This window comes from Abramis brama (assembly GCF_963993115.1).
Source record: "Abramis brama genome assembly, chromosome: 8".
NCBI lineage: Eukaryota > Metazoa > Chordata > Actinopteri > Cypriniformes > Leuciscidae > Abramis > Abramis brama.
The window spans coordinates 44,156,868-44,172,175 of NC_139970.1; the positions used below are offsets into that span (position 1 = coordinate 44,156,868).

The 15,308-nt window shown below is 36.2% G+C and overlaps 1 protein-coding gene across 1 annotated transcript in view; it reads left to right on the forward strand.

The window, feature by feature from the left end:
* Positions 1-15,308, forward strand: part of LOC311087917 (uncharacterized protein) — a 34,943-nt gene that overhangs the window by 8,618 nt on the left and 11,017 nt on the right. Inside the window, exons 5-11 of the mRNA XM_084121428.1 lie at positions 3,336-3,398; positions 7,041-7,073; positions 7,215-7,256; positions 8,272-8,313; positions 9,826-9,852; positions 9,965-10,006; positions 12,743-12,898. Of these exons, the coding sequence (XP_083977554.1) occupies positions 3,336-3,398; positions 7,041-7,073; positions 7,215-7,256; positions 8,272-8,313; positions 9,826-9,852; positions 9,965-10,006; positions 12,743-12,898 (405 nt within the window). The remainder of the gene's footprint in view (positions 1-3,335; positions 3,399-7,040; positions 7,074-7,214; positions 7,257-8,271; positions 8,314-9,825; positions 9,853-9,964; positions 10,007-12,742; positions 12,899-15,308) is intronic.

Here is a 15,308-nt window from a genome sequence, read left to right on the forward strand (position 1 = left end):
AGCACCCTGTGGTAAGATCGACCTCCATTGGCCAGCAGCGCGCACGAGACATCTAGCCTTTATTATATGATATCTATGCATAAACCTACCAACGTCCTTTGCAATGGTTTTTGGAATGATTTTACTTATCGCGAGAGGAAAAATGAAGTTTTAGTCGCGTAACATCGGTTAATGGAAATGCCGTCATTTCGCAATAGTTTTTTGTCGACATTTAGAAAAAAAACGCAAAAGTTTTGCGCAAATCTGTAATGGAAACGCGCCTACTGTGTCAGATTAGCCGGTTTTGACTCCTAAAATCTTGTGTCATGGACAAGAAACATGTCAGACTACGGGCGTGTCTAGGATAAGCCCCGCCTCCCCTGAGAAATGATCTGTCCATCTGATGATATATTAGAAACGAAAAATGTTCGCTATTTTTTTGCTAATTCTGACCTTGTGTTCTCCTTCAGATCAAGGTTCATAATGGGACCGTTCGGTATTTATGGAATGGACCACTGGTGGAAAATAGGGGAGGGTCATGTCTGTTTATTCTTTGTTGAGGGGAGGGTCATCCAACTTTTGTATTCATGAAAACAGCAACATTTCAAAGTGGCTTGTTTTGTGCATATTTTTCCATCGCTAGCAGATGGGTCTGATGGGTCTCTTCTGAAATGGCCACCATAACAGTGGAGTGTGATGTGTAAGCTGATGAAAGCAGAGGTTAACGCCTGTTTCACACATAGGCCGACTCTGTGTGCAGTGTGAATGCGGTGCAGGAGCAGCTCACGCTATAGTGCTTCACATATCCTGAGTTTGCAGTGCGTAAACCACGGCTGTACCACACACACACACTCACTATTTTTAGTTCAAATCCAAGTTATCAGCAACTTTTATTAAACAAAAGTTTTGTCAACATTGCGATTCTCTTTGTACACATATACACTCTTTAATAGACGTATTCACGTTTAAACACAATTTAAACAACGTATCATTCAATGCATTACTTATATATAGATTTATATATTAAGTTGCTCAAGCAAGTGGGAAAATATTTAAACGTACTAATATTAAAATCGCAAACATTTTAAATTAAAACTTAAAATTGACAAAAATTCGTGCCTTTTCTTTTGCATTTCAATTTTAATATAATAAATCTTGCATGTCACAAAGAACTTGTTTTTCCACCTCCACGAATGAGACGAGTGCTGTTCATTGTCGCCTTGTTAAATTGTAGTTTTCCTTGCTTTACCCCGGTCTTAAAGTAAAAAGATGACTGTGAAAAATAGTAGTATTTGATTAAATACATTTATATAAGTCTATTTTGACTATATATCTCAAAACTCCTCCGGTAGTCCCTTAAATAAAAACGAACAGTCCCTAATCAGAACGTTAATTAAAAAATTTTAGCCTATTGCTTGTCTTATGAATCTTATAAGAGGCTACAAGTATAGCTCGTAACTGGCGAATTTAAGAGAAACTCCTAAAAATAATGGGCGTGTCACTTTATTTCCAGAAGCACGTCTACGTCTGGGACAGCTTAGAAGAAGAAACACATGAATTTACCTCTTGTCTATACAGACGTGACTTCAGATTCGTTTAAAAACTCTCTCGTCCTTCTCGGGAGCCTATACTCGTGTAGCACGTCTTCTCACAAGCAGACATCTGTCACTCATCATCAGCCAATCACAGTGATCTGATAAATATGAATCTGTCAATAATAAAAATAATAATAATATCATCATCATATTATTAATGTTGACCTGGTTTAACTAACTGTTCAGTGATAGCCCTATAGTCTAATAGGAGTCCTGTGCCTATCTCTGGGTTGCTGGCTTAGAAGAAGATCTGCACTGAAACAGATTGTGTGTAGTATAGCTTCATTTTGTGCCGATTTGTCAATTGTTTATGTTGCCCCCCCAAACATGACATCCTGGTAACCCCTCTGCTACCCGTTGCTTCCCGACAAGTCATTGTGTGCCGTCTCACACACACTCACACACACGCTCACTCACACACATACATACATATACACACACACTCACTTGCACACTCACTCACACTCACTCACTTGAACACATACATACATATACACACACTCACTCACTCACACTCACTTGTACACATATATACATACATGCTCACTCACTCACTCACTCACACACACACACACACACACACTCACTCACTCGCGTGAACACATACACACTCACTTGCATACACTCACTCGCACACACACTCACTCACACACTCACTCACTCACACACACACACACACACTCACTCACTCACTCGCGTGAACACACACACTCACTTTCACACACTCACTCGCACACACACTCACTCACTCCGTGCACAATCGCACACATACATACACACATACATACACACACACACACACACACACACTCACTCGCACACTCATTCACACACATAGATACACACGCACTCATTTGCGCGCACACTCACTCGCACACACTCACTCGCACACACTCACTCACTCACATACACACACACACACTCACTTGCACACACACACACTCACTCATTCTCACACATAGATACACTCGCACTCACTTGTGCGCTCACTCACCCTCACTCACTTGCACACACACACACACACACTCGCACACACTCACTCACTCACATACATACACACACACACTCACTTGCACACACACACACACACACACACACACACACACTCACTCACTCGCACAGATAGATACACTCGCACTCACTTGTGCGCTCACTCACTTGCACACACACACACACACTCACTCGCACACACACACACACACACACACTCACTCACACACACATACACACACACACACACACTCACTCGCACACACACACACACACACACACTCACTCACACACACATACACACACACACACACACACACACTCGCACACACACACACACACACACACACTCACTCGCACACACATACACACACACACACACACACTCACTCGCACACACTCACTCACTCACACACTCACTCACTCTTGACTGAACCCGTCATGGAGGGCCGAAAAAAAATGAAACATGCTAGTCTTTTTATCGTGGCGCCCGTTCTCGTTTACGAATCCCCACGACACTCTGCGTCAAACCGGTCGAATCGTGTAATCTGAACCAGGCATTCAACTTTTGAGTTAATAAAATAAAGGAGATTGGTTTCATAAATAGAAACTCGAAATAATATGTTATCTGAACCACATTAATTATCTAAGTTGATTTGACAAAAGATAAAAAGTTGTGATTACAAATCATGAAAATATAATATTTCTACAGTGCAGGAATCAGTAATGTTCAGATCTAGTGTCACGTCTCTGACTGTGATTGTGTTACAGACGCTGAACCTCCAACTAAAGAAACAGGGGATAAAGTTGTGGATGAAGCCACAGATCCTACAGGTACACACACACACACACACACACACACACACACACTGAAATAAAGCACTTTACAGTGATTTTACCATTAATAAGAGGTGTAACTAAACTAATACACACTGTAATTGTGCAAATGAGCAGCCAGAACACATTAAGGGTTTTCTGTCAGAGCGGTGTCGTGTTAGCAGCCGCTAAGTTAATAACTAATGATCTTTGTGACGGAAGTGAATCAATCAAAACTAACTTTATCTGGACAATAACTTTATTCTAGATCTGCTGTAAAGCCTAAACAATCTCTGTTACTGTAATCTCCTGTTATCACTGTAAAGCTGCTGTGAAACATCTATATTGATAAAGCGCTGTATAAATGAAGGAGACTCGACTTGACTTGATTTAAAACTAGTGCTGTCAATCGGTTAAAAAATTAACTCGATTAATCCCACATTTTTTCTGTGATTATTCGCAATTAATTGCAATTAAAAACACTTACGTTTTTATAGGTTTACATTAGTTTATATATTTTATAACGTAATAATTTCACAGTTAATCTCCACATTAATGTAGAGACAACATAAAGACAGTATATTTTAAATACTTGTACAGAAATTTAATAAAGTTATCAAACAGTCTGCACTGCATAAATTATAAATGAAATATAGACTAATCCTTATTAAAGCTACAGAAGTACTTTAGTCAAGAGCAGAGTCATTTTCTCTGTTTCCTTTGTTCTTTGATTGCGTTATTGTTCGTTCAAGCGCGAAAGAAACGTTTTCTGGCGCGCTATCTGTGTGCATGATACTGCGCGTCGTGTGTGTGTGTGTGTGTGTGTGTGTGTGTCATGACAGGACATTTAAAGGCAGCGCTTTCTCTTTTGTCTTGTCCCACTTGAATGGTTTAAAAGCATTTGCATGAATAAGAGCCGGATCATATAATGTTTTATTAGAGCCCGAAAACAACATCAAGACTTTGTAAAAGGGCATAAAAGGTCCTCTTTAAAAGTTGTTTTCATAAAACTGAAATAAAATCAAATATAAATATTACCTTAAAGGTGCCTTATGTAAAAATTGAGGTAAAAATATCCAAAAAATGAGCTACATGCATCAAAAGAATGAGAAGAAATAAGGGCGATGATGTCATTAAAAAAATGTCAAGTTATAGTGCTGCAGAGATATCAACCTCAATTAGCATTAGCATTAATAGCCACGGCCCGACAGGTGTCGTAATACCAGTTTCGGCCATGGGAGGCGGTATGCCGGCAACATAACCACCAGCCAAACATGCAATACACGAATAACTCGCACGGCTTGTGGGCGTACTTGAACCTGATGTCAATCGTGTGGAAAGTAGCCTACAGCCCACTACTACATTCAAATAAAATATGATAAAAAAGGAACAGAACCAGAGTAAACATTGGCACTGCTTTCCATCGCTGGAGACAACTAATGGACATGAAAAAAATGAGGTTTGACTTCGAACTTGCAACATTTCGTTTGGATTGGTAAGTAAGATGCTGTTAGTATTTCGTTAGAAGTTTGTTTTATATGTTTGTGTAGATTTTCGGGAAGTTATAACATAGAAATGTATCGAAGGCTGTTCGATAAACGTATATAACGTTCATAAATACAGTATTGTAATATAGTACACACATAGCACAATCTCTATTGCTCTTTTTTTCTTGCCAACTACGTGACCTATATTATGTATATTAAATGGCTTTCCTGAGGTAAATCTGACATAATTGTTCTCCAGCTGTGTTATTGACCTCTTCACGATGATAAAAAACACTGATTGGTCGATATTATGTATGAGGAATACATTTTGGTAAGTTGTAGCCTAACGTTACTGTATCTTTCAGTGTTCGTGATTTTTTTACTATTAGCTAGTAGAGATGATCGGTTCACATGCGCTAGGGATCTGTCGTGTAACATTTACAAGCGCCAAAACGGTATTTAATTGACAGAATCTGAGAGCTGAGATTTTTTTATATCATAACTAACCTGCTCTGTCTAGTCTGTCGGTCTCCGTGTCCTCTTTGCTTCGCGATTTTTCTGTGCGTGAGAAAATTGATGTGTGGGGTGAGAGCGTGTGAAAAGTGTTTGCGTGTGTCTCACGGTTAATGCGTGAGAGTTGGAAGCTCTGGTTATGTTGGCGCTAGCTTGGTCAACATCAGCGAATGCTGTCTGTCAAATTAATGTAATTCAAACTAACAATAAAAATGTAATATGAACAAAACGAATATGAACATATTCACTGGTAAAGGTGAAGGGGAGTAGCTTGAAGATATTCATACTCTAGAGTAGACCAACTCACTTTCTGGAGGTATACTGCCCCCATCTGGTATGGAATGTGGAGTATGAATTTATTTATTTTTACATAAGGCACCTTTAAAAACTTCATGTGGCTTTCAAAAATGACCAAATGTGGCTTTCAGTCAAATTAATGTAAATTATTTTAGTTTGATAATGATCATTTTGTATTTTTAAGGGATTTTATGATACTAAATTATATTTATGCAGTAGTTATAATCCATTTATTCACTTTTTGAGCATAGACCTGAACATTTCCAGCTTAAACTCTCATAGATATTTAATGCTTTGGATCACAGACTGAAGTTTGGTCTCTTTGGAAAGACGAAACTAGGCAGATGAAAAAAGGTTAAAAAAATGTGAACTTAAAAAAAGGTGATAGAATTTCAAAATTACAAAATAAAAAATTATATTTTTAATTTTTATATTAATTATATATATTTTCCTAAACAGGTTGTACTCTAAAAATGTGAGAAATCAAATCCATAAAAGTTGTGTTCCAAATTTGAGGTTGATATCTCCAAAAATGAGCTTTCAGTGATATTTTGTTTGGCCAAACGCTTCCACTAGACGAAATTCGTTTCCCATTCATTTCATTTTTGACCGCTCAGATTAAAAGTGACTATTTTTTCAGGACCATTTACCTTTTTGATTCATGTCCGTGATTTTTATGTGTGTGTTCACATAGAAGCGCCAAAACTAAGTTTTGTACCAGTTTCATTGAAGTTTTGTTTTGAAAAAAAAACAAAACATAAATTTTTTCAGTCAAAAAATGACCGAACAGCACAAGAGGGTTAAACAGAAATCAGAAATGTTACCTTTTGCAACTAAATGAAATAAAGTTGCTAACTGGAAATAAATAAAATTGAAAACTGAAGTAAAACAAATTAAAAATCAAAATTAAAAATTAAAAAAATAATGATTATTAAAAATCATTTTCAGTGATTGAAATAAAGCTGAAATAAAATAAAATATAAATATTAGATGAAAAACTTAAACTAATTTTTTGGCAACTTGAATTACGTTTGAAAATAAATAAAACACTGAAATAAAAATAAATTAAACCTAAATAGAAAGATAAAAAACGAATACAATGACAAACACAAACAACATGACTAAAAATTAAGGTAAAATTAAAATGAAAACTATAATTATAAAAATAAAAGCTATTTGGCTCAATGCAATATGCAGTTTGATGAAAGACTACAATGATTAATAATAATCAGAATATTCTGCCAGGTAACATAGTCTGTTAGTCAATGCATTCATACAGAATGCATATTCATCAGCATCATAGAGTCGATATAATGATACACCTTGAAATATTGTGATTTATTGTCTTTTGTGTTGTTAATAGAGACAGAAGCTGAAGAGACAACGCTTGATTCAGGTACAGGTTTCCAATACTAGACTAGTGTCAACACACTTATAACGCCTGAACAAAACTAAATCACCACATCACCCAGATCTGCCATGTTTGAAGGTTTTCAGCTCGTGTGTGTGTGTGTGTGTGTGTGTGTGTGTTTCCCAGGTGCTGCCGAGGACGAGCACCCAGCGACAGAAAAACCAGCAGGTAAATATCACTGAAATAAAGAGACACAAATAACAGACGATAACAAGGAGATATAATAAAAACATGAATATTAAAATCAGGTGTAGAAAACCTGGATATACAGCAGTGGCCAAAAGTGATGTTTGTTTTTAATGACCCTATATGTTCAATTAAACCATCCAAATATAAGGAAAATATTTTATATTTTAAAATATTTTAAATATGAGGGAAGAAAAAATACTAAGCTTGGTAAAGGTATTTATTGGACAAAACTATTTGGCAAAAAAGTCAAACTACAGCTACAGGTTTGATTTTAGTATGCAAAAAAAAAAAAAGCATACATTGATTACAACATAATCAGTAATTAATATTTCGTTGGTTCTCTTGTTTTTGCATGTGTTCATAATTTCTTTGAATGACAGTCTGGCCAGAAATGTTTCATGTTTCATAGCGTTATTATCACTAATAAAACATCGACTGCAAGCACAACTACACAATATGACTACAATATCTTTAATAATATTTGAATGAAGGATGCAGATGTGAATTTTCCTAAGCATCACTTTTGGACGCTAATGTATTAGAAAATTATAAAAGGGCCTGTAAGAATCATGAACAAAATCAAGGGAATTTCTCAGAGATAATTCTAGTTATCCTCAGCCTTAAAATATTCCATCGCTAGAAGTTGCTCTTTCCGTATAAGAGGATTTTTAAACTATCCTGTAATCATGAAGGACTGGAAAAGTCATAGAAATTCATCGGGCCTGTAATAATAATGTGGTTTTGACTATTACATTTTTTGCCGTTTCGGTAAGAGTCAGTATAGCCGAGATGTAGTGAAAAAACAGATGCAATGTTTAATATGTTGCTCGTGAAACACTAAACACAATAACAGGGAGTCGGACAATCATCCAGTTCACACATTCCTCCAGGATCGATGTTATCAAATTAAGTGATGCTATAACCACACATATTTCAAATAAACAGTGATCATCATATGCATCTGACTCATATTTCCCTGACTTTGCTTCATCAGCTGAAGAGGAACCTGCTGAAGAAGAGGCTCCCACTGAAGCAGGTAGAAACACGACACTTCTCTCCACATGTCTTTCCACCAGCTCTGCTCAAAGTGTGTGTGTTATTGACACTTGTGGCGAGTGCTTTGGCAGTCCAGCTTTGTGGCATTCTCAAATTGCTTTCCCAAAAAGGTATCTGGGACATTTTTCTTCCCAAACTCATCCTTATTTAGTTTTTTCCCCAAGCTTATAATAGTAGGGTGCTCTTTTTTTCTTTTTTATGCTTTTTTTCAAATATTCACTTTCATATAGGGTGTAATAGAGCTGTTTATGAATGTAAAAGGTCTGCAAGGTTTTAACGATCAGATAAAGTTATTGTCACCCAAAAGAAAGATTCGATTCTGAACTGCAGAAACGAGTCGTCAGTTTTTTTGTTTTGTTACATACCTGTGTAACAACGTAACATATTTGCATAATGGTCTTCATTGGCTGTCGGTGAACGATGTCTACTTAGCTCCGCCCTCAAACACTAGTTATATCTGAGACTGGAAGAGTTTGGATCGTGTTGTTCAAATCCACTTTGACGATATTGATACGGTAAAACCCACGCCATCGTTTCTGAGATGAAATTCAAATTTGCTAATGGCCGTTTCATTTTCAACACGCGCTGTAAGCGGTCGACCAATCACAACAGACTGTGCCGTCTGACCAATCAGAGCAGAGCATCTCTCAGAAAGGCGGGGTTTAGAGACTGAATCTTTGATCGTACTGTTTCAGACACTGAGAAATGAGCTGATGCTGCTAATTATGAGAAAATTAAAGTGTTTTTTGACTTTGGATGCATGTAAATCAATTGTAGGAGACTCCAAAACAAAATTAGGAACCTTTAAAATAGCATAAACGGGGCTGAAATATTATGTTTTTATGTTGTCAATTCATATTTGTCTACAAAACTCATTTCTAAAGAATTTACATCAATGGAAATATACATATAATATAATATAATAATAAAAATTACGTGTGCATGCAAAAAATATTCAATCCTAAATTTAAGATTTATGTATTTGAATTGCATATAACATTAACTTGTGTTTAACAATTGAATAAACTTAATGTGATGCATATTTGTCAGTCATAGATAAATGAAACAGGTTATATTTCTGCGATTGTTCTAAACGTGTTTTAAATACGCAATAACCAGATATATTTATAATCAATACATCCAATTTCTTTCAACCTCATACTGAATATTGCTTGTTCCACAACTAGTCATATTCATACCTTTTAAGTGAATAATATGTTTTCACAACGAACAGATCTGCTGAATCTAAGCCATTTGAATAAATGCATTTTGAAAATATGATTATTTACATCAAATCAAATAGATGCAAATAAATAATAAACTGTTTTTTTAGTGCAACTTCATTTATGCATGACATTAAGTTTTTAGTGTATGTTAACGGTGTAATGCAAATGGATGGACATTTTATATGCAATTCAAAGCCTAAAATATTTTTTGAGTGCGACTTAAAAAACATATTGTACTGATCATTGTTTTTTTCTTTGTCGTACAGTAGATAAAGCCATCGCACCTGAAACAGGTTGGCAGAAAGTTTATATTATGTTTTTGCACGTACTGTACATTTGTAAACTGCTGTTTTAAGATTATTTTAAGTTTACAGACGTTGAATACTCGCTTGCTTTGGTTTTCAGAAGCTGATCCACCGGCTGAAGAGACTGACCTTACTGAACAAGGTTTCATTTATTCTTTTATCTCTCAGTTCGGTCTTATCTTCTTTATCTCACAGTTTGATCTTTTCAAAGCCACAAGTTGACGTCAGATATAAACTTTGCTTTGTTTTTGTTACATAGAAACAAAACGTTTTTATTAACAACTTTTGATAGCCACAGTTAAACTATAACAGAGTCATTGCATTACTGTAATGTTATATAAATGGTTACATCAATCTTGAGATATTAAAAAAATGTCTGATTTCATTAAAGAAGTTCTTAACAAGTTCTTATACACATGCACTGCAAAAAATGATGTTCTTCCTCAGTGTTTCTGTCTTGTTTTCCAGCACAAATATCTAAACATTCTTAAATCAAGATACATTCACTGGAGAAGCAAAATGACTGAAGATATTAAGACTTGTTTACTGAGTTAAAGTGAGTTAAAATAAGAACAAAAATCTGCCAGTGGAGTCAGAAAAATAATCTTGTTTTATTTATTTATTTTAAGCATAAACTCACTTTTTTTCAGTAAACAAGACATATAGACGCAAGTGTGTTTTGCTAGTTTCAGCCCGACGCAGTTTTCATTTTTACGTCCTGCGCCGCGTTGTTTAAATAGCAAATGCATTTGTTCGCCCATGGGCCGCTGGTCTGAAAACTGTTCAATCTGTCCAGACTGCGGGCGAAGACTAAAGTACGCCATGTTCTGGTACGTGAGCTGCTTTATGCTGATGATGCTGTCTTTGTTGCCCACTCAGAGGCAGATCTACAACTACTCTGCTCATCTTTTGCCACTGCATGTCTAGAGTTTGGTTTGCAGATTAGTCTTAAAAAGACAGTTATCCTTGCCCAACCTGCAACCCTGAACCCTACAGTATACATTAACAACACATGTCTATCTGTGGTAGACAAATTCACCATGAACCATCCGACTGGGCATATTTATCGAATGAATGACACCCGCCTCCCAAAAATCTTGCTATATGGCGAGCTGGCAAATTCCCCCCTGCAAACATGGTTGCCCCCATCTACGTTTTAAAGACGTCATTAAGAGGGATCTTCAGGCCTTCTACATCAACCTGGACAACTGGGAGGCACTTGCAAATGACAGACCCAACTGGCGCGCAGAAATTAACAACGGCCGCAGGGACTCTCAGGAGGCCTACAAGTCATTTCTGGAAGAGAGACGCTCAAAACAGGAAGCAGTTTGTCGCACTCGACATGGATGGCCATAGTAGTAGTAGTATAGGCTTATTACACACACACTCTGCTTATTAAACACACAGGGACGCACAGCGGCACACAAACATGCCAAATATTAACATTAAAAGGATTACAATGTAAAAGATTATTATCGTGTACATAAAGATATGGTGAATCCGGCTTGTCCCGTAGATGTTCTGCTTGCGCACTTTGACTTATTTCAGCACGACTGCAGCGGCGGAGGTCCTCATTCTGGCTTTATGGAGCGTGTTTTTTCATTTTAGCAAAAAAAAAAAAAAATCATTTACAGTGTTTATTCAATTGATTTGTCCAATGTTTTTGAACTGACAAAATGTAAAAAAATAAAATAAAAGAAAAATTAAAAGAAAAAAGAAAAGAAAAGAAGTTGAGACTTTTACAGTGCAGCATAAAAACTTTAAGGGCCCTATCTTACACCCGGCACAATGCAGCGCCAAGCGCGACACAAGTGTGTTTTGCTAGTTTCAGCCCAACGCACTTTTCATTTTCACGTCCTGCGCCGCGCTGTTTAAATAGCAAATGCATTTGCGCCCATTTGTTCGCCCATTTGTCTGCTGGTCTGAGAACGAGGTGTGTGTTCTGGCGCATTGTTGAGCGTTGCTATTTTGAGGAACTGAAATAGACTGAGCCATTGACCAACTGAAACCTGCTCTAAAGTCAATGGCAAATATATATTTGTTGTTATTTAAAGGTTTTTGTTGTTATTTTGTTGTTATTTATTGTCGTTAGTAATGTGCGCCTAAAGGCGGGTCCACACCGTGCGTACACTCTACTTATTACACACACTCTGCTTATTAAACACACACTCTGCTTATTAAACACACACTCTGCTTATTACACACACAGGGACGCACAGCAACACACAAACATGCCAAATATTAAAAATAAAAGGATTACAATGTAAAAGATTATTATTGTGTACATAAAGATATGGTGAATCCGGCTTGTCCCGTAGATGTTCTGCTTGCGCACTTTGACCTCGCGCACGAGCACATCCGTCTGCGCTCTGGAGACGCGTTCGGTCTTTCCACTATCAGATTCCGTCATGTAAACAGCGAATCCGCCATGGGCGAGCGCAGCTGGCATTTAAAGGGAATGGGAGACGAGACTCTGATTGGTTTAACGCACATTACACCCAAAACACACCCATTACTCATTAAGAGAATAGAGACGACCCTTTTAGACCAGCGCCGGGAGCACCGACCATTTATCCCGTTGTTAAACTAGCAAAAGTGGATTCGGACACGCTCTAAGTGAACTTGCGTCCTGCGCTTTAGACCATGAGCTTAGATCGTTAAAATAGGGCCCCTAATATCTTAATTCATTTAGCTTTTCCAGTAAATGTATCTTGATTAAGAATGTTTAGATATTTGCACTGGAAAAAAAGACAGAAATATGAAGTAAGAAAAGCATTTATTGCAGTGAACATGTTTTCCCATCTTTATCATCACAGATCTTTGTCTTGTTCGCTCGTTTAGACTACATCTGAAAAGAACATCTGTTTCTCTTTATCAGAAATCACGGCAGAAGAAGCTACAGGTGAAGTAGAAGAACAACCAACGCCAGAGAGTCCAGACCAAGAGGAACCGGTCCTGGAGGACCCGGTCCAAGAGGAACCGGACCAAGAGAAACCGGACCAAGAGGAACGGGACCAAGAGGAACCAGATCAAGGTAACAAGGAAATGTCATAAACATGCATTTTTAAGAATATTTCCTGTCTGAATGCTTTTGTGTGTGAGAGAGAATGCTGGAAATGATAAAAAATAGGCGTGAGGATTCAATCAGTCTCTTTGTAAAAATGGATTGACGTATTCCTCAGGTTCAGGGATCTGTTACAAAACCTAGTGTTGCCTATTTTAAGACATCATAATAAGATATCACATTTTGACCAGATTCAAAGGCAGAATCACATCTATCCTTCGAAACTGAATTGAAATGAAATCAATATTAAAATTATTGTAAGAACCCAATCTAATTAGAAATAGATACAGTGTTGTGCGTTTTGTATTTTTATGGAAACTTGTTTCTGCCACGGAATAAAAAAAGTAAAAAAATGGTACTTGCGACTTTTTATCTCAGATATAATGCAATTGTGAGATAAAAAGTCACAATTACCTTTTTTACTTTTTTATTCTTAAGTTTCCATAGGACAATTTTCACAGTTATTAACTCTTTCCCCACCAGTGTTTTTTAAACAGTGTTTTCATTTGCACAAAACTTTTATTGTTCCCCACAATATTTTGTTGTATAATCACGCAAACAGTCAATATATGAAAAGAAGGAACAGAGCCTCTGCTTAAAAAAAAAAAAACAACAACTAGCTTCATGCATTCTTTTTTTATCTACACTTGAATGTGAGTAAGTTTGGTTAGAAAAAGCAACATTTTGAAGAAAAGCTGAGAAACTTGCGTCCGGATGCGATTCAGAACGATGATCATAAACACAGATGGAGAAGATCGAGTCCATCAACACCTCAAAGCTTTACATTCTGTAACGTTATGAATTTTGAATTATATGCTGATATTTTACATGTGCGTCAGCATTGCTTCTATCGCTTCTTCTTCTCCTGTGTTTTGATCCAGAGATTCAGTTCTCTTTGGCGAGAAAGAGTTAAGATCATAAATCCAGCTAAATTTAATGTACATTTATAACAATATACTTAAAATGATGTTGTTTTCCAGCACAAATATCTAAACATTCTTAAATCAAGATATCAAGATTTAATTTTATACATTTTACAGAAAACAAATATCTTCTGTCATTTTGCTTCTCCAGTAAATGTATCTTGAATTAAGAATGTTTCGATATTTGTGCTGGAAAACGAGACAGAAATACTGAGGAAGAATATCATTGTTTGCTGTGTGATGATGATGATAACGCAGCAACATGTGAATGCCAAACTAATAATATTACTTGTGCTGAGGGCTGTTTTGTAAGAGTCACTTTTTATGGAGAATATAACAAAATCACTCACTTATGAGCTTCTGATTATGCTGCATTAGGCGATGGACTGGGAGGTTTGTGAAGCTGAGGGGTTTCCAGTGTCCAGTCAGTGAAATGAGTTTGTTTTGCTGGTGAAACCGGTGCGTTTCTCTCTGCAACTGAAACACATGCAAACATGGTCAATTTAACACTTATTACAGAAACTTTGATTAGATACTGGGTAAATCTCATGAACTTTACTTAAATACAATAATTTAACAACAAACATTAACAAACAACAACAAACATTAACAGCAGTACAACAAATTCAATCATAATGTTAAAATACTTAAAAAGTTAAATAATATGTAGTCTTTCATTACTTTTAGGAGAATTTCGAGAGGAAAATGTGCTTAATTGTCATGAAAATGGGGTCACATGTCACCCCATAATCAAAAAATAATATATATATATGAAATATAAAAATGTATATTTAGCATTAAAAAAATTATGGCTGTTACCTTTTTTTTATACTGCAACATTATTTTAATGACAATTAAGCACATAAATTCTCAAACTGTAATGCAATGAAAAAAAACATTTATTTAAATTTTAAAGTATTTTTAAGTTATGGTAGTATTTGTTGTACTGCCGCTAATGTTTGTTGATTTCAAATAATTAATGAGAATAATAGGAATAATAATTAAAATAATAGGAATTAAAAAATAAAGTACATATTACAGTAATGAGAATTTGATTGAAAAAGCATTATAGTCATGAATATAAAATAATCAAGTGAGTAATTTTGATGTGATGTGTGTTACTGTCTTTCCGCGTGGCAGAGTAATTTAATTCCATTTTATATCTGACTCCATTTTATCACAACCTCGAATTTAGGTTAGATTGCCAATTGGTTATTGGTCAATTATATAATAGTTAAGCAGCGCATTTGATTATTCTTTTCAACTCTTTACTTATATTTTACCCGTTCATATTAGGAAGCTATGTCGCTCAGAGGTCCTCACGCCTTGTTTAACACGGGTCTCACGATCACAAGCTCGTCAGCTTCGGTTATCAAACAGAGGTAACTGCGATATACCTGAGATCAGTCACATTCACGCTTACACAATCAAATATATTTTTAGTGGTTGCATACACT